Source organism: Ovis canadensis, chromosome 5, assembly GCF_042477335.2.
Source record: "Ovis canadensis isolate MfBH-ARS-UI-01 breed Bighorn chromosome 5, ARS-UI_OviCan_v2, whole genome shotgun sequence".
NCBI classification, from domain to species: domain Eukaryota; kingdom Metazoa; phylum Chordata; class Mammalia; order Artiodactyla; family Bovidae; genus Ovis; species Ovis canadensis.
Window position 1 is genome coordinate 56185764 of NC_091249.1, and position 20892 is coordinate 56206655.

The following is a 20892-nucleotide window of genomic DNA, read 5'->3' on the forward strand; positions in this document are numbered from 1 at the left end:
GAAGTCTTTAGCGCTAGTAGCTTAGTCCAAGGGACAGAGGCGAAACTCCGAGCCGAGTAGGTATATCCTCGGCGGTCGTTACAATAGGTAGAGGTCCCGGACCGAGCTCCTGTGCCCTAACCCCATCCATGCGGAGCCCCAACTTTCTCCCCTCCCTCTTCCCCTGGGTTGCTTCCAGCCCTTTCTGCCCCCTCGGTGTCCTGTACACTCTGGCCCGCGGAGAGCACATTACCGACCGTCCCTAGATAGGGGCGGGGCATACCGCGTCCCTGTTCCCCTTCCCTTTTATTATTTATTATCATTTAAAGGGGCCGCGACTTGAAAATTTCCGTCCACTCTGTCCCCTTTCCTAACACCCCTGGGCTCTTGGAGCGTCTTCGGACCAAGCGCGGGGGGCGAGGGGGTGTCTGGGAAGGGGGAGGGGGCCTTAGGAGAGCCCTCCCCACGTTCCGGGCCGCGGCGCTGAATCACCGGCGAGGTATTTGCATCTGAGAGCGATTTGTCACCCGGTGATTTGTCTGCGGGGCGGTGAGCGCGCCGGTGGGGGGGAGGGGAGGGGCGGGGGAGGCCGCGCGCGGGGAGACTTTTACCAATCGGGTCGGTGGGGGGTGTAGACGCGGACTCGGCTGGCGACTCGGTGAGTCGGCGCGCGGCACAAACCCGGCGGTGGCCGGGAGCCAGCAGCGCGCAGCTCGCGGCCCGGGCCGGAGGCCAGGCGCGGCCGGGGCAGGGCCGGACGCCAGGCGTGGGGCATGCGCCCCCCGAGCGGGCCCTGCGCCCCCCGAGCGGGCCCCGCGCGGTGAGGCTGGGGTAGTAGGTGGGCCGGCCTTTTAAAACGAGGGTTTCGTCCCGGGTGGGCGTCGCGCGCACTGGAAGCTAATGAGGGGGGGCTCCCTCAAAGTTGGTCAGGAACGTGGGTGCGGAAAGGCTACCCGAGTGGGTCGGAGTTGGGGTGATTTTCTCTTCGACGCCCTCGGAGCCCTCACCCCCTACCATATTGCGCGGGTGCGGGAGTGACCGGGGGTCGGGAGTGTGTGTGTCCCCCCCCTCCAGCGGAAGGAAATGGTCTTTAGGCGCGCGCGCGGGGGGCTATGGTCTGGGTTATTTCATTTATTGCCGCTGGAATCCGTGTTTTATTCTGGAGCTTCGAGGGGAGTGGGCGCGCTGGGTCGGGAGGGCAGTTCTCTGGTGACCCTCCTCAGCCTGGATGGTTTATTTATAAAGTGTCGGCTCTGGGGCAGAAAGGGGCCCCTGTCCGGGGAGGGGGGGAGGCTCTGCCCGAGCCCTAAATCTTTGGCGGGGATCCTCTGGAAAAGCCCCCTCCCTCTTTAAGTACCCCCCACATACAAAAGCGGGCGCAGGAAGCGCGGGGAGAGCGCGTTGGTCAATTCCAACGTTCCGCGGACCCGGGGTGGCCGGTTTGTCAATAATCTTCCGTTTTCAGTCGCCCGGCCCGCAGGGTTTGCCCCCCCGCCCCACCACCATGCAAATCGGTCGCTTTCCAAGAAGCCTTTGAAATCGGACTTGGGTTTCTGTCGTCTAATTTCTTCTCCCTCTTCAGTGTTTCTTTTCTCACTTCCTCCGGGCCACCCCCTCCGGACTCTCCTAGCCCCCTCCCCACCTTTCTGCCCCGCCCTCCCCCTCCTTTCCCCTCGTGAAGTGAGGGCCCCCTTTCGCCACCCGCGGGGCCCAGCCTTGCACAACTCTTTAAATAACCATGTTTTGCAAGCCCTGGGCCGAGCTGGTGACCTCTCTCCGGGAGGCCTGGGAGGGGGGAGAGGGTGTGGCCTCAGATCCCTCCTTGCCGCCCCCCTCAGCCAGGTCCCAGCGACCCCCCAGCAGCCCCCTCCCATCCCAGCCCGGTCCCTGCCTGGGAATGCCTCTCCCCTGGGGTTGTCATAAAGTGGGGGTAGGGCCAAGGACAAAGGGCTCTTGCGGGGAGGGGTCTGGAGGGGTGGGCGTCCTCAGCCTAGGGTTAATGGCAGCCACGGTGGTGGGGGTGGCCAGGCCCAGGCCTAGAGGGGCTTTGGGGTTCCCACCTGCCCCCTCCACCAGCCCCTACGTGGAGTCCTGCACTGCTCCCCTCCCCCACCCGTGGACCCGGAAGGGTCATTAAACCCAGCAGGCCTGGGGGTGGTGGCTTGGGGGGGAGTGGCTTCCTTTGGCCTCTTCCTTCTGCCCCCCCAAAGGGAGGGGGCGATGCCCAGAGCGTTTCCGTGGGGAAGGGGGGCTCATCTTGGAAGTTGTCAATGGTGGGGGAGGGGCAGCAGACCAGACTAGACACTGGGTGAGAAATGTCCCCTCAGCACTTCTTGGGGCTGTGGGGGGACGGGTGACCGCCCATCCCCGGGGGTGGGGGCTGGGTGCTCTTCTGCTGCCTCTAAGGGCAGGCTGTGCTGGTCACTCTCTAGCAGTATGGCCTCTGAGAGGGTCTTTGTGCCCTGGGACCCCTGCCCCTGCAGAGTACTGAGGCCCTTTGGGGATGGGTCCCTCCCCACTTTCCTGGGGGGCCCCCACTTGCACCCCCACTGCCCTTTCACCCGTCCTGCTGGGAACCCTATCACTGGGGAGGGGCCCCCTCCCGTGACTGGGGAGGCTGCGAGGGTCTCTACTATAAGACTCCCCTGGGGGAGGGGTCAGGCTTCTCTTAGCAGGTCACAGGAGGGGCTGGGAGACCAGCCAGCCTGGTGGCCCATGTCTGCTGTTAACCAGGAGCCCCTGCCCACTGGCCCCTTCTGCCTGAGGAGATGCTCAGAAGCCTGTGGGGGTCACTGGCCAGCTGGAGTGGCTCCTGGACCCTCCTGTCCACCCCCTCTCCCACCAGCGTCTCAGTGATGTACCATCTGGGGTATCTCTGCCAGGCCTGTTGAGTTCTGCCTGGTCTATTTTATTGGAGGCCTGGGTGGATGGGGGTGTGGCCTGGGCTGGGGGGTGCTGGGATGCAGATAGGGGGCTATATCCTCCTATCTTTGGTGGTGGCTCTGGGACATCTATGCCTGGAGTCCACCCAAGGCCCTGGAAGAGCAGATTGGCAGTGATCCAAAGGGAACCCAGGCTTGGGGAGGGGGACGGGGCAGAGTGGGCTGTGTTCTGGGCCCTGGGCCCCACTTGGGGACCCAAAGGGCAGGGAAGCCACCAGAGAGCATGTGGGGGCTATTGGGAGGCCCAGGGTTCCCCTAGACCTGCGTTCTGGATTCGATCCCCAGTCTTGCCTGGAACCTGCTGTGTGCCCTCCAGCAGGACAACTTAAGCCTATTTTCTCCATCTGTGAAACATGGTTCGTCCAGCCTCCTTCCATAAGTCTAGCGAGTGCCTTCTGGGGTTGCGCCTGCATCATCGCAAACTTGCATCATTCCTGCTTTGGCACAGGGAGATGGGCCCTGTTTTGCAGATGGGGAGACTGAGGCCTGGAGTAACTGAGGTTTAGAGATGAGGTGGGAACTTGAGTAGGGAGGCTTAAGCCTGTATACAGCAGGTGCTCAATCTGGGTCAGGCACGGTTTCTATGAGAAAGGAGGGTGCCCAGAGCCCCCTGGGTCAGGCTGCACCAGCATGTCTGTGAGCAGTACTTAGAACTCAGAACTGGAACCCAGAGCCCCCTGGACTCTGGCACCTAGTAGCGGCTTTGACCAATCAGAGACCAGGAATACTCGGTCCCCTTGCTTTGTTTATGAAGCCATAATCCAGCTCTTTCTGGGGGGTGTTGATTCTCTGTGGCCCAGACGGGTGGGGGCCGCCTCGAGGCCCTCGGGAGTCCAGTACAGAGTGACCCAGCTTCTCAGCATGCTAGAGGGTGGACAGAGGGGGGAAAATGGGGCGAGCATGCTCCTCCACCTCCAGGGAGGCCCCCAGGTTTGCACCCTGATGGGCATGGATACAAGGGATTTTCCCAGAGGCCTTTGAGGTCCGACCTCAGTGGGGAGGAGCCCAGTGCGGTCTGACAGTCTCTTGTCACCCCCAGGTTTCTGTACACACGTGAATGAGCTACCCGCCAGCCGCCGCCACCCCCTGGTGCCCAGTGTGAGAAAGGAGGTGTTGCCCGCCTGCCACTGGCATGCCCCGCCAGCCCTCAGCCTGAGCCCAGCGGCGCCTGCCCCTGCCCCCTGCCACCCTGCACTGCCCCGGCTCCCCCGCAGCCCCCACACTGCAGTGCGGCCGGGCCCCCTCCCCACAGGGGCCGCCCCCACCGCCCCCTCCTGGTGCCCGGGGCGGCCCGGCCCGCAGGGCCATGAAGCTGCAGGCTGTGATGGAGACGCTCCTGCAGCGGCAGCAGCGGGCACGCCAAGAACTGGAGGCCCGGCAGCCACCACCGCCCTCTGACCCTCCAGCCCGTACCAGGGCCACTCCGGAGGAGGACAGGGAGCCTGAGAGCGCCCGGATGCAGCGGGCGCAGATGGCCGCCCTGGCCGCCATGCGAGCTGCTGCCGCCGGCCTTGGCCACGCACCCAGTCCCAGCTCGGAGGATGGGCCCCCTGGCTCGGAGGATGAAGATGCGGCCCTGGAGGGGGCACCGGGCTCGCCCACCCCACCTGGCCGAGGCAGGGAGGCAGCCAGCCTCCCCATGGGCGATGGCTGCTTTGAGGATGCAGGCTCCGACGATGACCTGTGAGTTGGGGTCTGTGGGCTCCTTGTGCCGACCACATGCCCTGCACCGGCCACTCTCAGCCCTGGGGCACTGCCGTAGAGAAAGGGCAAAACTCCTGTCCTGCTGACCTCCCAGGATGTACCATGCTTTAGAACTCACTGGCGGACAGTTCTCCATCTACACCGCCCAAGATGGGGGCCTCCCGTCCCAGAGGGTTCACACACACGTGGCCAGTACAGCTGCACTCTGCATCTGTAGCTTTATTTCACCTTTATTTAAATAGAGCTACTCACACGAGATCAGTGGCCCCCATCGCCTAAGGAGGCTGTAGGAGATTTAGTGATGGGGACAGACTTAGAGTCCATGGCCCAGGAGAAGCCTGCACAGAGCGGGCATCCATTGGCTCTTGTGTGTGTCTCACCAGCGTCTGATACGGGTCCCAAGCTGGGCACTGGTGGGATCCTCCTGGGAAGAAGTTTGACAAGTCACACATGAGTATGATTATGGGCTGTGACCATGCCAAGAAAATAAAGCGGGGATGTTGAGGGGAGGGGTGGCTGGGGCTGGAATCAACTTTTGGGGCATTGTGAGTGAAGGTCTGCCTGTGCAGCTGACAGCCCTTAGGAGCGGGTGAGGGGAGCAGAGAACAGCATGCCTGGCAGAGGGAACAGCCTCAGCAAAGGCCCCAAGGCAGGAACAGGGTCCGTGTACTCAGGGCCTAGTGAGGAAGCCTGTGCCGAGGACGGGGGGAGGTGGGATTAGCAGGTAGGTGGGGGGGTTCATTGCCACAGGGACACCTCTAGTTGCTCTGGGCTAACTGGGAACAGGACAGTAAGGGCCACACCCTGAGCAGTTCTGCTCATGGGTGCTCTTGACAGCTCACCCACGTTCAGACAGGGAAACCAAGGCTGGATAAAGTGGGACCCTTGCCCCAGGGCTTGAGTTGAGCTGGCGCCTTCTCCCCTGACCCGTGCCCCTTGTCCGCCCCAGGAAGCCAAAATGGGAGGAGGAGGAGGAAGAGGAGGAGGAGCTGGAGGAAGACCTGGGAGACGATGAGGAGGACGAGGAGGATGAGGACTACGAGGACGAGGAGGGGCTTGGGCCCCCGGGCGCCACCAGCCTGGGCCCCGCAGCGCTGTTCCCCCGCAAGGCTCAGCCGCTCCAGGCCTTCCGTGGTGACAGTGGATCCCGGGCGCTGGGTGGCCAGGAGCGCCCAGGGACTGGCCCAGCTGTCCCCGGAGGGGCTGCCCATGCTGCACCTCAGCTGCAGCCACCAGACCACGGGGACTGGACATATGAAGAGCAGTTCAAGCAGGTGGGCCTTGCGTCATAAATGGGGCCGTGGGTGGTTGCTGCCAGAGTCCTTCTGACCTGCCCTCGAGGGCCACGAACTCCCCTTTTGGGCCTGGGGCATCCCATGGAAGCCCCAGTGTGGGATTGTTGTCTGTGGGTGGGATGGGCCGGCCGGTAAATGCAGGGACGTGGGGATACATGGCGACAGGAGTCAGGAGGGGAAGTTTGGCAGACTCTGTACCAGAAGGCCGAGCAGAGAGACCTAAGCAGACCTGGCTTGGGGAAAGGCCACCGTCCTATATGGGGTTCCGGGGGTCATGGGTGCAGCCAGCAGGCGCGGCCAGAGGCATTGTCAGTGGCGTTGCGTCTGGTGTATTGAGGCTGTGGCTGTGGAGGGGGCTGAACAGGGGGTGGCCACGTTGGTGTGGACAGCCAGTCGAGCAGCTCCCTGGGCTCAGGAGGGGTGGGGAGGAAACAGGCGTCCTGGTGCCGTCCCCGCGGGCGGCCAGGGCAGAGGAAGTGGCCAGGCGGGGGAGCCTTTGAAGTCAGGCCTCGCCAGGCCTGGCAGATGGAAACCAGATGGCGGCCGGGATAGCCGGCTGGGCTTGCATTCCAGCCTGAGGCCAGCTGGGCCCTGCCCCGACCTCCAAGAGTGGACATGGGGACTTGGCCTCCCAGGCCCAGTGCCGAGCCCTCATCTGGGCTCCACAGGGCTGGGGACTTGCCAGGCACACGGGAGCCGGGCGGTGGCTGTGTGTGGTCTTCGGGCACCCCCCCACCCATGCTGGCTTCCAGGATGGGCAGTGGGACCCTCTTTGAGGGAGCAGGAGGCCCCGCAGCTGCCGCCTGGGGAAAGGGCACTGGGACCCTGGTAACCCTCAGAAAACTCAGACGAAGTATAGAAGCGGACATGCAGCATGAGGGGGATGAGCCAAGGCCGTGGTGGGATGATGCAGGGGCAGGTGTAAAGGCAGGAGGGGAAGGTGCCCCTGGAGTGGGTGTGGCCAGGGCAGTGGCCTGAGGCAGGAGGCCAGACTGAGGAAGGCAGGAGGATTAATCCCCTGCCCGAGCATCTTGGGCTGGGTGGGGCTGCCCTGGCTTCCGGCTGGGTCCTGGCACGCGGTGCAGGGGGTGGAATGACACCCAGCAGACGTCACCTTCCCAGGGTGTGGCTGGCCACTCCTCACGCATGACCCCGGCTGCCCCCTTCAGCCTGAAGTCCCCACCCTGGCGTGTAGACCCCAGCCTGCAACCTGCTTCAGTCTGCCTCCCCTTCCAGGGGCCTCATTTATGTCTGGGCTGCTGTCTGTCTACTTGTGCAGATGAGAAAACAGAGGCAAGGCATGAGGGGGGCAGGGGGAGTGGTGGGTTTCCCAGAACCGAGCTCCTGACGTCTGTTGGGGTGAGAGTAACGAAACAGGAGTCCCATGGGTGATTTACATCAATGTTTGCCATCTAAGTTCAGCCCTCAGGGAGCCCCAGGCTGGAGGCCAGAGCCAGACAGACACCCTCCATCTCACAGGTTCACTGCCGAGCAGGAGGAAGGGACAAGCCCACAGCCCCTGTGGGGTTGAGGGTGGACAAGTACCCCCCAGCCCCACCCAACCTGGTTTTGAGTGGCCAGGCCCGGCAGAGGCCAGGGGTCAGGTGTCCTGACTGCAAAGCCCTTTCGGCCCATCAGGAGCAAGGTAACTCAAGGGGCCGTTGTCCTGCTGGTCTGGGAAACAGGGTTGATGTTTTGAGGACCCCCAGGGTCAGGGCACAGATGGGGAAACTGAGGCCCAAGAAGCACAGGGAATGCAGGTCGCAAGTCAGTCTCATGCTTGTGTAGTGTCTATGGGATGCCCAGCTCCCCTGCCAGGGGCCAAAAAGGTCTGTAAACAGATGGGTGGGAAGGGATTATAAGACCCAGCCTGGCAGCCGCTGGGGGATGTAGCTTATGGGCCAAGCCTGGTTGGTGGAGGAGCTGGGCACTTGTATTGTGGGGCACCCGTGCAAAGGCCCTGGGGTAGTATGTAGCATGGCTTGTGTGTGGAGGCCAGATGCTGCCACTGGGCTTGGCCCTGAAGGGCCTGGGATTGAATTCCCAGATGGAGGGGGCTGGGGCGTGGTGGGCAGATGCCAGGGTCTTATTCCTGCCTAGCTGTGGCAGTTCCAGCTGCCCACACTGCCCTCCTACCCAGCTGGCCAGACACCTGTGCGGCCAGTGTCAACAGTGGCCCGGGCCTAGCCAGCCCGGCAGATGTCGAGGCTGTGTTGACTCTGGCGCCTGCCCCACCCCCTTCCTGGCACGTGGCAGCCGGGCCGGCTGGCCGCCTGCTTGGCACCATCTCTGCCTCTTCCTCCCTGGTCTTGGCAGGGCCCGGGCCTGACTTCCGCCCGAAAACCCTCGACAGCCGTGAAATCCCGCCGTCAGCCGCAGGGTTTGGGGGGCAGCCAGGCTGGGGAGGGGCCGGGAGCAGCAGGCTCACAGCCACGGAATCTTTCCTTGGAAGCCGAGAGCCTCGCTACTGGGCGGCCCCAGGGACACACGCTGATGAAGGCCAGGGCTAGCCAGGATCGCAGTGTGTCACAGGGCGCAGTCAGCAGCTTGCCTCCTGCCATCAGATATCGCATCCTAGTGACATCCCGGTGGCTTCCTGTCACCAGCAGGGCTGTGCAGGGCTCTCAAGAAAGTACTATCGTGGGGTTTTCAAGCAAACAGACTCAATCGAGGGTCTTCAGCCACTTAAGGACTTGAATCCTTAGTTTCAGTGACTCTATAGATAAACGTTGGGACTTTTGCTCATGGTTTTATTGATATGGAATTTATGTAGCATGTGATTCAGCTATGGAAAGTGCATTTCAGTGGCTTTTCATGCATTCCCAGGGTGTGCAGCCATCACCACCATCAATTTTAGAACATTTTGTCACTTCAAAAATAAAGCTTTTAACATGTGCCTTTTCGCTATTACCCCACTCCTTTCCCTAGCTCCTGACAACCAGTCTCTAGATCTGCCTGTTCTGGATGTTTGCCATCAGTGGAATCATGCCCTGTGTGTCCTCCTGTGTTTGCTTCTCTCACTGAGCATCCTGTTCTCAGGATCTGTCCGCATGGTAGTGAGTGTCAGGGCTTCTCTCCTTTTCTTGGCTGAGTAATGTTTCATTATGCACATGCCGTGCTTGTGTGTGTGTCTGTACACACACACACACACACACACACACACTCACTCACTCACTCACTCACTCACTGCATTTTACTTACCCTCTCATCCACTGATGGACACTGGGGTTGTTTCTCCCTTTGGCTGCTGTGAATGTGTGTGCATGAGTTTGTGCGTGAATGTGTGCTTTCGGTTCTCACGGGCATGTACCTGGGAGAGGAGGTGCCGCGTCATGATAACTCTGTGTTTAGTCTTCTGAGGAGCTGCTCTTGTTCACGGTGGCTGCTCCATTTCGTATCCAAGCTGAGGGTTCCAGTTTCTCCACATCCTCGCCGACACTTGTGGTTATGATTCTGATTCCAGCTGTCCCTCCGGGGGTGGTGTGCTATCTCCCTGTGGTTTCAGTTTGCATTAAATGTTGGGATCTTTTCCCCCTTGCTTCCCAAGGTCATGTCTGCTCACCATCACTAGTAAATAGGCTCAGAGGTATAGAAATGATGGTTCCAGGTGGTGTTTGTCACCTAACTATGCACAGGTGGCAGGTTGAACGTCTTGCGAGTGTCTTGTGTATACTCATTTGGTGCTGGTGGGGGACACTGTGTTTGCACCATTGTGCAGGTAGGGAAACTGAGGCATAGACCAATGAAGCCACTTGCCCACGGTCACACGGGGGATGTATCAGACTGGGACTTGACCACAGGGTGTACCAGAGGAGTGGACGGATGGGAAGGGGCAGGGGGCAAGCCCCACTGGTGAGGGTTTGGAGGGAAACTGTATGGCTCTGAGCGTCCGTCTCCTTGTCTGAAATGGAGGTGGTTGGTCAGGGCCCCCCAGCAGGGTGTCAGAACCCAGGGTCTGGACACAGAGGCCCTCAGACAGAAAAGCCACCATCAGCCTCAGGGCCCCCACCCTGAGAGGCTGCCATGTCCTTGCTGTGGACCCTGCCTGTCCCCCCTTCCCCACCCTGCCCTGGGCCTCCTGGGGCCCCTTGAATTCCCATGGGTGTCCGTCTCCACACAAGCTTCTGTGGCCCCAGAAATGGGTTCAAACAACTTAGGGTGCAGCCCTGGGCCCCAGATGCTCCCTCAGCAAGGGGCTGTGGTCACATTATTTTTTCTGTGTTTTTCAGTTCACTTGATTTTTTTTTTAATTATGGAAAGTATACACACATATATTTTTAAAGTCTTTTTTTGGATTTCAGAAGTGACACTTGATACCATTCTGGTAGGAAAAAAAGGAAGGATTCCAGCGAGGTCTGAGCCTGCCAGCCTCCTCCCCAACCTTCCTGGGGTCAGCCACACCGTCTTTCCAGGCCTTTCTCTGTTCACTTACACAGAAGTGTGACGGGCAGCGTATTAAAGTGTGATGGGCAGCGTATTGAAGTGTGGTCTTTTGGGGGTTGCTGGGGTCTGCCATTCACTGAGCTGGACATACCGCTCTTCTCGTTTTTTCCCATCATTTTCACTCTTTGTTTATTTTATCAGTGTTTTGAGTAGCCTGGTTCTTTTAGCTGCTTCAGTTTCCCCTGTGGGGCTGATACCAACACATTGGTCTTTTTTCCTATTTCCCAGTTGTAAACAACACTGCAGTAAACATCTCTTGGGGTTTTGTAGGGTGGAGGTGGGGAGCAGAAATTGCTGGGGCTGCAGGAGGATGTGGCAGATACTTTCTTCACCTGGAAGGCCAGAGATGGACATGGGGACTCCAGCCGTGCAGTCTCGGCTGGGCTAGAGGGAAGGCTGCCCAGAGGAATGAGCTTTGGAACTGGGGTTTTGTAGGATGTGTAAGAGTCAGCCAGATGGCCAGAGAATGGTCAGGGTCTGTATCTTGGAGCCATGTGGCTGGATCATGAAGTGGGAGAGGTAGACGTGGGCAGAACAATAGGGCAAGCCAAGGTGGGCTCAGAGGGGGCCTTTGCAGGATTTAGCAGTGCTAGGGGAGGGAGAGGGACACTGGGAGAACCCTGCTGGGATCCATGGCCGGGCACCACAGCTAGGCCTGTGGGGCCAGGGAAGAGGGTGAGAAGTTTTGGGTGAGACGTGTGTTCTGGGCACAGGCTGGAGGTCAGGCACTGGATTCTGGGCCCAGTGACATCTAGCTGGCATGCCGGGGGCAGAACAGGCCAGGGGCCAGGTCCGTGGGTCCTGTGGGCCAGCTCCGGCACCAGGCGTCTTCCTGGGGAGCCGGGGCCCTGGGCCCTGTGCTGGGGGTGGGACCAGTGCTGCGAAGCCCCCCAGGAGTCCAGCCCTGCCGTCCTGGAGCAGCACCCGCCTCATCAAAGCCACTGCGGCTGCTGGCGCAGGGCCAGCTGGGCCACGGCGGGCACAGGGAGGGTGCCTGCCTGACAATCCTGGCACCGTGCCCCCGCCCGTGCCAGCCTTGGGAACCACACTGACTCAGCCGGAAGAGCCTTATCTGGCCCCGGCGCCGCCGCCTGGCTGCCCGGTCACCGCTGTGGGGTCACCGCCACTGTGGCCTGGCCCCACGCCCACCACTGCTCCCCACCCTGGTCGCCGCTGCCAAGCGCCCGGCCCCTCCCCACGCTTTCTAATAACACACGCGGCTGTGGAGGGTGTGGTGGCCAGCGGGCATGGGAAGCACGTGGAGTCCAGCTGCTGACGTGGGCACGTGTGCACGTGAGGAAGGGCTGGCTACGTGGAGTCCCCTCTCAAGGGGCCCCATGTGTGTCAGAGTCAGTTTGTGGAGCTGGGTCTCTGGGGGCCTTGTGAGACCCCATGGTGTCCGTGACCATGCGTGTGCCAGTGTGGCTCTCCAGTGTGTTCATTTGAATGATCTGGGGCCACGTGGACCCACCTATGGCGTCTTGTATGTGTATCTGTCATCTTAGATGCCTGCTGGTGGGTCCCTGCACCTGGAGTGTTTGTGTACATCTGCGTGTGCCCCCACGTGACATGGACCCAAGTCACGTGGATTCCCGCCAGTGTGTCTTGGGGTCTGGACACACTTGAGGGTGGCCAAACTTGTGTATCCGAGTCATCAGCCCCAGTGCCATGCATGTTGGGGTAACCCTCTCCCATGGTGACCCTCTCTGCACGTGGCTATGTGCCTGGGGGTCTGCAAGAACACACATGCATGCCCCCCACCGGCCCCCGTGGCCCCTTGTCTCAGCAATCTTGAGGGTATGGTGGGGCCCATTAACTGTTAGCCAGAAAGTCAAGCTGCCCCAGTCAGTGGCTCGGATCAGTGGCCCGGACACAGGTCAGCGTCCCGTGCTGCTTTGCTGACGCAGCCCCAGGAGCTGCGAGGTGTGACGAAGGCCTCTGGGCTGCAGGGGCTCCCATCGCTGTATCCCATCCTCCTCCCCTCACGTGCTGTGTGATTGTGGCTGGGGGTGTATTCTCTCTGATGTAGAGGTGCAGTTGGGGGATGGCAGGCATGGCTCCCCTGCTCTGTGCCTTGGTTTCCCCATCTGACACAGAGTCTCTTCAACCCACCCATCCTTCTGACTCTGAGCCTTCACCCCCCATGGTGACTTAGGGGCATCCCCGGCCCTGTGGAAGACCCCGTCTGCTGATGCTGCCCACTGCTGGGTCCTGCTCCAGACGGGGTTTGGGGCAGCTGGGGGTGCAGGCCATGGGTGGGCACGCGCGGGGGCGGGGCCGGACCGCCCTCCTCTGCTCGCCCGGCTGCGCTCGGCCAGAGGACAATTGGGGGTCATGGGGTTAAACGCTAGCCAATCTGCCTGTGGAGGCCCCAGTGCAGGACTCAGCCTTGCCCCTCGGGCAGGGCTGGCGGGTGTCTCATGGGGCCAAGGGGTGGGGGCGGGGGCAGGGAGGGCATAGAGTCAGCACTGCCTGCCTCCAGCAGGCTTGTGGCCTTGGGGACACCTGCCTTCCAGACGACAAACTAGGGACAGATAAAACCCCATGTTCCAGGGAGAAATCTATCGGCTGCTGAATGGTGTCCCCAGAGTGACGGGACCTTGTTTGGAAATCGGGTCTCTGTAGACGCAGTTAAGATGAGGCCACAGCAGAGGAGGGCAGCTGGGGTCCTTATAGAAAGGCAAGGGACACACAGAGGCCGAAAATAGCCATGTGAGGGTAGAGGTGGAGATGGGTGATATGGCCACAAGCCCAGGGCCCCCTAGAAACTGGAAGAGACAGGGAGGACCCTCCCCTGGAGCCTCTGGGAGCATGGCCCTGTCCACACCTTGATTCCCAACATCTGGGCTCCAGAATCGTGGAAAAACGAACCCCTGTTCCCCCGGCCTGTTGCCACTGCAAGAAATAAACACAAAGTCCAGTGAGGGGTTTGGGTCCCTGACTCTTGGGGCTCAGCAGTGCCAGGCAGATGCATAGGGGGCCGGTGTGCCATGGAGCCTCCTCCAGACCCTGACTGAGTGGTCCATGGCATCGCGCTGTAGGCAGAAAGGCCAGGCTGCACACCCACGTATGTGTGTGTGTGTGTGTATGTGTGTGTGTGTGAATGTGAATGTGTGGAGCACCGGGGGTGTGCCTGAGAACAACGCGCACAGAGGTGCCGCCCACGTGGCTGCGTGGCAGTGGGGGCACCAGGCCCAGTGGGCCTGGTGGGTGTGGCGGCCGAGGGCGGGGCGTCTGGGCCCAGTATCTGCGAGCCAGCCGCCGGGCGAGGGTGTGTCTGTGTGTGTCTGTGTCTGGCTGGATGGGTGTGTCCATGTGTGCCTGGGAGCCACAGTGGGGTGGCGGGACCTGCCCGGCGGGGGCTGTCCATTGGGAGGTCCACACGTGGGGTGACAGCACACGTCCAGACGGGTGGAAAGGCCCATGTGCAGCCGTGGGGCAGACACAGTCGTCCACAGCCACACAGAGGTCCAGGTGGGCACTGTGTGGTGTGTCAGGTGGGGTGAATCCTGCTCGTGTCTGCCATGGAGCCTCCTCCAGAGTGGGTGTCTGGCATCTCTGTCCGGGCTGCAGTCGCCATGGCCCTGGTGCTGTGCCACTTTCTCTTTCTCCCTGAGGGTCCCCATGGCCACCCTAGCCTTTGCCCTGTTAGGCCATGCCCCCAACCTCACCTCCTTGCTTCCAATGTAGAACTTTTGGACTTGTGAGGTCCCCACCCGGGAAGGGGCTCCCCCAGCCCCAGGGCTACCAACTCTGGATGGGGTGGGCCATGTCCTCCTTCTGTTCTTGTTTTTTAAATTTTATTTATTTTAGCTGTGCTGGGTCTTTGTTGTTGCATGCGGGCTTCTCATTGCGGCAGCTTTTCTTGTTTCAGAGCACAGGCTCTGGGCGCACGGGCTTCAGTAGTAGTGGCGTACGGGCTTAGTTGCCCCACCAGCATATGGGATCTTCCCCAACTGTGGATTAAACCAGTGTCCTTTGCATTGCAAGGCGGATTCTTAACCATTGTACCACACCGGGAAAGCCTCTCCTTCTGTTCTTTATCCCTCCTCTTTTAGGACGAGCTCCATAAGTTCTTCCCCTGGACTCCAACCAGCCCTGGGTCCTCACTGAAGGCTGGAACCAATGTGAACTGTCCCCCTCCTGCTAGGCCACCATGCCTGGCACTGGGGGAGCTGGGCCTGAGCCTGGAAACTGTGTTCATCAGTCTCCACGTCTCTAGTTTCTGTCTCCCCCTCATGGCTCTCTCTGTTTCCTTTCTTGTCTCTGATCTCCAACCCCCATGCCCCTCTGCCCATCCTGCCCCCATCACCCTGTAATTACTCATCTGCCCTTTTCCTGGGAGCGCCTGGGGACAGTGTGCATGGCCCCAGCTGCCACCTCTCCTGGCCTGGTGGCTGCTGCCCCACCTGGCACTCTGCCTAGCCAGCGGCCCGCCCGGCCCCTCCCTGTGCCCTCTGGCAGGTCCATGTGCCCGCTGACAGGGTGCTGGATTCTTAGACTGGAAGTGGGGCCCTAGGGCACCTCTGGGGTTATTGTGGGTGGGTTTTTTTTTGGCCACTTGGTATGCTTTGCAGGATCTTACTTCCCCAACCAGGGATTGAAACGGCACCCTTGGCAGTGATAGTGCTGAGTCCTAACCACTGAAGTCCTGGGGTTATTCCTTTATTCCATGCCATGGCTATTTGGGGGAGCCCAGCCCAGCTGATGTAGGTGGCAGCTGGGGAGGTGGGAGGTTCCAGGAGAGTGGCGCCCCTGCTGTCAGGGAGCAGGTTTTGGTGGCACCCTGAGTCTGCTGGCCATTGTGGGCTAAATTGTGTTCCACCCTGGGCCTAGGTCTGAGGGGGGCTCCTGCAGGTGTGTTTGGCAGGAACCCCAGAGCCTGAGCCCCCCCAGGGCCCCTTCCTCTTGACTCCTGGGCAGGAGGCAGGAAGCAGCCCCCTTCCTTCCGGTCCCGTCTGTGGGCACCCCAGACGGTGAGGACCCGGTCAGCAGGGCTGGGGAGGGGTGGGACCTGCCTCCACGACTCTGCTGTGCTTCCATTGAGTGAACCTGGGTAGGGGGCAATGGGGACGTCACTTCCTGAGCAGGTGGAGCTCTACAGGCCACTGGACCACTAGGAGGGTCCCTCTCCGCCTATTGGGGGCTGCCCACAGCTCTTCTGCAGGTACACGGGGCTACTTTCTTTCAGAAGTTACTCCTGCACAATGAGGGTTTTTTGTTTGTTTGTTGTTTTTTTATCTGGCTTAGCCGGGTCTTAATTGTGGCATGTGGAATCTAGTTCCTTGACCAGGGATCGAAGCTTTGGGAGCACAGAGTCCTAGCCACTGGACCACCAGGGAAGTGTCCCCCATGGTAGAAGTTTTAATTCCCGGGTGCCAGGCTCTGGGTGCAGGGCTCAGACCCCTTGGCTGCCCTGAGCCAGCAGCTAAGCTGTAACAACACTGTTGTCCTCGGGTTGTGGGGGGTCCCAGGACCCCAGAACACAAGGACCATCAGGCTCATAACTGCAGGTGGAGCGGGCAAAGAAGGAGAAGATGCTGGATTTTTCGCTTTCTGACCCCAAAGCCTTTGCCCGGTGCCCCGCACATGCCAGGCATGCGTGGGCAGAGGGTCCCACTCCAACCCCCAGTCCCACCAGATTCTGATGTGGCCAGAGGTGCCAAGGGGCTCTGTCCCGGGTCCCAGGCCCACTCTGTGCCTTCTCTCAGCACCTCAGTCTCCCTATCTGAGAAATGGGCTGCCACACGGACAGTGGTCTGCTCCAGCCAAGCCCATGGGTGAGGGGCTCCCAGGTGGATAAAGGCCACCGCCCGGATTTGCATGTTGGGGCCGCTACCTTCGTAGAAGTTTCTCTCCTCTGCTGCCTGTTCTGGGCATGTCCTCCATGCCAGGCCTGGCTGGCATCCCCAGCTGTTACATGGGGCCAAACTGTTCTCTCTGCACAGCCTGTTCCCACAATCCCCTTGTCCTCCCCCACCTGGATGCCCCAAGTGCACCCCTTCCCACTTCCCAGGTGGAAAGATTGAGGCTTCGGGGGCCCCCTTTCACTCACATGAAAGGCTGACTGGAGACCAGGGCATGTCCCCAGAACCTCCGGAAATCCAGAAAGAAGTGCCTTTCATCGCTGACTTTGTGGTCAGGCTCTGTGACTTGTTTCTGGAACTTTTATTAATATCTGTGTTGTGGGTGGGGGTGCTGCATCTCTGCTGAGAGGGGACACACACCAGTTGGGGGGGGGCGGTGGCCAAGCGGGCAGATGTTTCTGCCCTGCCCAGAATCACTTCCCCAATTTCCTGCTGGCCGAGTGGGGCCCCTGCAGCCCTGGAGTGCTGACGGGAAATGAAAGGGCCGTGTGGCCCTGCGCCTGGGTTGGGGCGGGGCTGGCCCCAAGGGGTCAGGTGCATGGGGAGGCCAATTTGTGGGAAGGGCCTGTCACCTTGTGGACACTATTAAGCTCCTGCTGTATACAGCAGCAAGCCAGACTGCCCTTCCCCCACCCTGCAGGGAGCTGCCTGACTCCAGGGGCCCTGGCCACCCTTGGGTGGGATTCCTGCTGCCCCCCTCTCAGGCCAGGTCTCTTGTGTGTGCACTGTGTCCCCAGCATCCAGTATGGGCCTTCACATAGAGAAGGATGGGACTTGCCTGGCAGTGCAGTGGTTAGGACTCAGCGCTTCACTGCATTGGGCCCAGTTTCAGTCCCTGGTCGGGGAACTAAGATCCTATAGGCCCTGCACCCCAAATGTGCAGTGTGGGCCCCCCCCCCGAAAACCAACACAGAAGGTGCTCAGTCATGGCTGTAAAATGGCCTGACCTGGCCCAAACCTGGAGGGCTGATACTGCTCTCCCTGGCTTCCTCCTCCTCTGCCCTCCTCCTCCTGAGCCCCTGCCACCCCCAGAAGGGCTGTGGGCACCGCACCAACTTCTGCTTACTGCCCACCCAGCTGTGTCCTGCCACCTGCCACGATGGGTAAACTGAGGCAGGGAGGGTTCCAGACTCCAGGTCCTTCTGACCCACCCCACCTCCTCCCACAGCTCAGCCATGGTCCTGGCTTCATCCATCTGTCCCTGCCCCTCGGGGTCTCTGGGCAGAGGGGGCGAGAAGGGGCAGAAGCGCACCCCCTGGGTGGGTGCCGCGCACGGTTATAGGGCCCAGTGGCTTGGCAACTGGTGAGGGCAGCACCATAGCCAGACCGAGACGGGTCACCAGTGCGCATGGAGCCGGTGCAGAGTGGGTGTGAGGGGAGGGGCCATGGAGATGCGGTGCGGCCCCGCCCCCAGCCCTGCCCCCAGCCTGTGAGTGGGAGGTTCTGTGAATGGGTCCGCGGTTGAGTGGCCCCCAGGGACCCCGCCTGGGCCTGGCCCACCTGGCAACGGCTGCCCGTGCTGAGTCATCCCCGGCCCAGGCCTCCCAGGACCCGATAGATAATATGAGGAGGGGCTTTATCTGCCCGGGGTGGCGTCCCCAGGGGACAAAGGGGTTGAGCTGTGATGGAGGACACGCTAGGTGGGTAGGAATGTAAGTTCTTCTTTAGCACCTGCTGTATACCAAGCCCACCCACTGTTACCTGTTCTGCCCTGGGGGCTGTCATCTGGGTGGGAATGAAGAAGGGAAAGAAACCGTCCCCCAAATAAGTGCAGAGTCACATGACCTGTGACAGATGCTGGGGGTGGAGGGGCAGGGAGAGTTACTCAGGGTGTTGCCCTGGTTTGGGAGTCAGAGCAGGAGCCAAAGAGGGTTTTAAGGGTGGAAGACAGGGACCCAGGTGGGGGCACCAGCAATGCAGAGGCCCCTCACAGGACCAGGATAGGGACAGTGAGGGGCCAGCACTGGGGAGGCGCCAGGTGCCGGCATACAGGGCGTCAGCCCCACCCACCCAGCCTGGCAGGTAGGAGGTCTGGCTTCTCCTGACAGAGGCAGGGAGCCAAGGGCAGCCTTGGAGCAGGGCAGACATAGTCTGATCTTGATGTAGAGATTGAAAGCTCCCAGGACCCTCCACTCTGGGAAGCTGCAGGGAAGTGTCATCTTGGTTGTTCTGAGGGGGGACGTTGAAGGGTTAAAAGCCAGCTGTGGGGCCTTCTCTGCTCTTTCACTGCAGTTTCACTTTGTTTACTGGCGGTATGATGAATCAGTTTTTGCCCAAACCCCAAAGGATATAGAAATAGGTAAGATTTGTAATGATAGCCAAAAAAGGGAAATGAGCCAAATGCCCATCAGTGGTGAATGGATGAACGCATGTGTCCCTCCACACACCTGGAATATTACTTAGCCACGAAAAGGAGAGAAGCTCTGACACTCACTATCACGTGGACAGATCCTGAGAACACAATGCTCAGTGAGAAGCAAACACAGAAGGACACACAGGGTGTGATTCCGCTCATGGGAAATGTCCGGAACTGGCAGACCCACAGACACAAGGAGTGGGCTCCTGGTTGTCAGGGGCTGGGGGGGGGGCGGTTCTGATGAGGACAAGTTTTTTTGGGGGGAATGGAAGGTTCTGGAATGAACAGAGGTGGTAGTTGTCAAACACTGTCTGTGCACAGAAGGCCCTTGAATCATTCACTGTAAAACAGCTAAATCTGTGGTACGTGACTTTCACCTCCATAAATATTTTCTTTAACAATCCAGGATAAAGTAGGCGAGATTAAGGCGGCGCCCAGCCCTGCCTGTCGCCTGGCTCCTCCTCCATCCCTCATCCCTTCCCTAACCCTCTCTGAGTCCTGTGCTCCCCATGGGGGTGGGGGAACCAGGGGGGTGGGGTGGGGATTCTGTTCCTCCCCCCACCCCTACCCCCACCCCATTGCGGCATGGGGAAGCATCATTCTCTGGTTCCCAGGAGCTTTGGTTGGACACAAGTGTGAAAACAGGCCTTTTTACACCCGCCCCCAGCTGTGGGCTTTCCAAGCTGCATCAGTGTATGCTGGGGACAGAGTTGTCCTGCTCAGGGCCTGGGGGGTCTCTGCGATCCCGAATCCTTCCAGTTCCTCCTGATTTGAGTCCCTGACTCTGCTGTCCAAGGACACAGCCTCACTCCCAGAGTCCCCCTGCCGCCCAGTGGCCTCTTCCATCCAAGACAGGGCCCCTCGGACTTTGGAGCTGCCTGGGTGGCAGGAGGGGGCCGAGCAGACACTGTTGAGGGGGCAAAGGTCCTCTCAGGGGCCCCGGGCGGGCGGTCTCTTTATAGCTAGGGCCCCCTCAGCCTTGGGCTGGACGCAGCCCTCGCCCTCAGCTCCGTGGGGACTGGGGACGTGGAGTCTGGGAGGGGTCTCCAGAGTGTGGGCGGTCCTGGGTGCCCCCTTCCCCCTGCAGGCCCCCCTCTGGATTGATTGGCCTGTCCTCCTCTTCCAGGCTGGCAGGTGGTGTCTCGGTGTGCGTGGTGCCCTGGCTCCTGAGGTATCTGCTGTCTCCACAGGGCAGCTTCCAGTGAGGGACCCTCCCACCCCAATCCCTACTCCCACCCCCAGCTGCAGCCAGGGCTTCTTGGAGGCCTGGTCAGCAGCCCGGTAGTGGTGGTGGAAATGCTCATCATTTGCCACAAACAAGAATTTCCTGTTTGCCCCTCGAGCACTTGGGGGAGGGGGAGGTTATCTCACTTTTTCCTCCGCAGCCCCTCCCCCCCCCACTACCTGAGCCTGGAGCCCCGAGCCTGCCTGGCTTTATCTGCTTCCTCCTGGACACTGGCCCCTCCACCCTCCATGGGGCAGGGGGTGGGGGATGGGGTGGAGTGGGGTGGGTGGGGGTGGGGTGGGGTGGACGGGATCCCTCCAAAGATCCCCGCTCCATACCCCCTCCAGCCTTCTCCTACACCTGTGCTGGACCCAGAGCAAGGCAGGACCCAGAGCAAGGCCCTCATGCTCATCATCCCCCCTCCTCAGGGTGGTCAAGTGTCCACTGAGAAAGCCATATGGGGCACCAGGCTGGCTTGTGTCTGCCTGAAAGGAAACTGAGGCTGAGGCTGGGGTCAGAGGATGAGAAGGGCCCAGGAAACTGCTCTCCAGGGGAGGGAGCACAGGTGGAAAGGCCCTGAGGTGGGCTCTGTGCCTTTTGCTCTGAAACCATGATGTGGTCCAAAGGGGCTAAGCAGAGGGAGGTAAGGGCCAGCAGTGACCACAGGGGAAGTATAGTCCTCACTGGGGTGATGGGGAGATGGGAGACTGCAGGGCAGGGGAGGTGGGGACTGGGCTCTTCCTGGTCTGTGCCTCAGTTTCCCTTCTGTGAAGTGGGTGGTGCTGGGTAGGGGGAAGATGGACCATGGGCAGCCAAGCCTTGGTAACTAGCCGACAGATGTGTTCCACCAATGGGTGGGGGCCCCGCCACAGCCCAGAGAGGTGGAGGGGCCACGTGGCCATGTCCCAGTGACCCCGCCTGGCAGGTAGAAAATGGGAAGGGAGGTGTGCACTTGGGAGCATTTTTGGGGACCCCCAGCCCAGGCCCACACATCTACACCCACATCCTCAGGCTCCTGTGCCCCCTTCACAGATGGGGCTGGGGGAGAGCAGAATCTGAACCCAACGGGGCAGACCCTAGG

At 60.7% G+C, this 20892-nt stretch overlaps 1 protein-coding gene across 5 annotated transcripts in view; it reads left to right on the top strand.

The window, feature by feature from the left end:
* Positions 1 to 271: 271 nt before the first annotated feature.
* ARID3A (AT-rich interaction domain 3A) overlaps positions 272 to 20892 on the top strand; it is a 32347-nt gene continuing 11726 nt past the window's right edge. The window contains exons 1-3 of one of the 5 annotated variants that reach the window (XM_069589683.1): positions 272 to 478; positions 3961 to 4604; positions 5575 to 5899. In XM_069589683.1, the coding sequence (XP_069445784.1) occupies positions 4228 to 4604; positions 5575 to 5899 (702 nt within the window). In that variant the 5' untranslated portion in view covers positions 272 to 478; positions 3961 to 4227. Of the gene's footprint in view, positions 529 to 553; positions 818 to 3960; positions 4605 to 5574; positions 5900 to 20892 lie in introns of those variants that run through there. The other 4 variants (XM_069589684.1, XM_069589681.1, XM_069589682.1 and 1 more) reach the window with 4 other exon arrangements.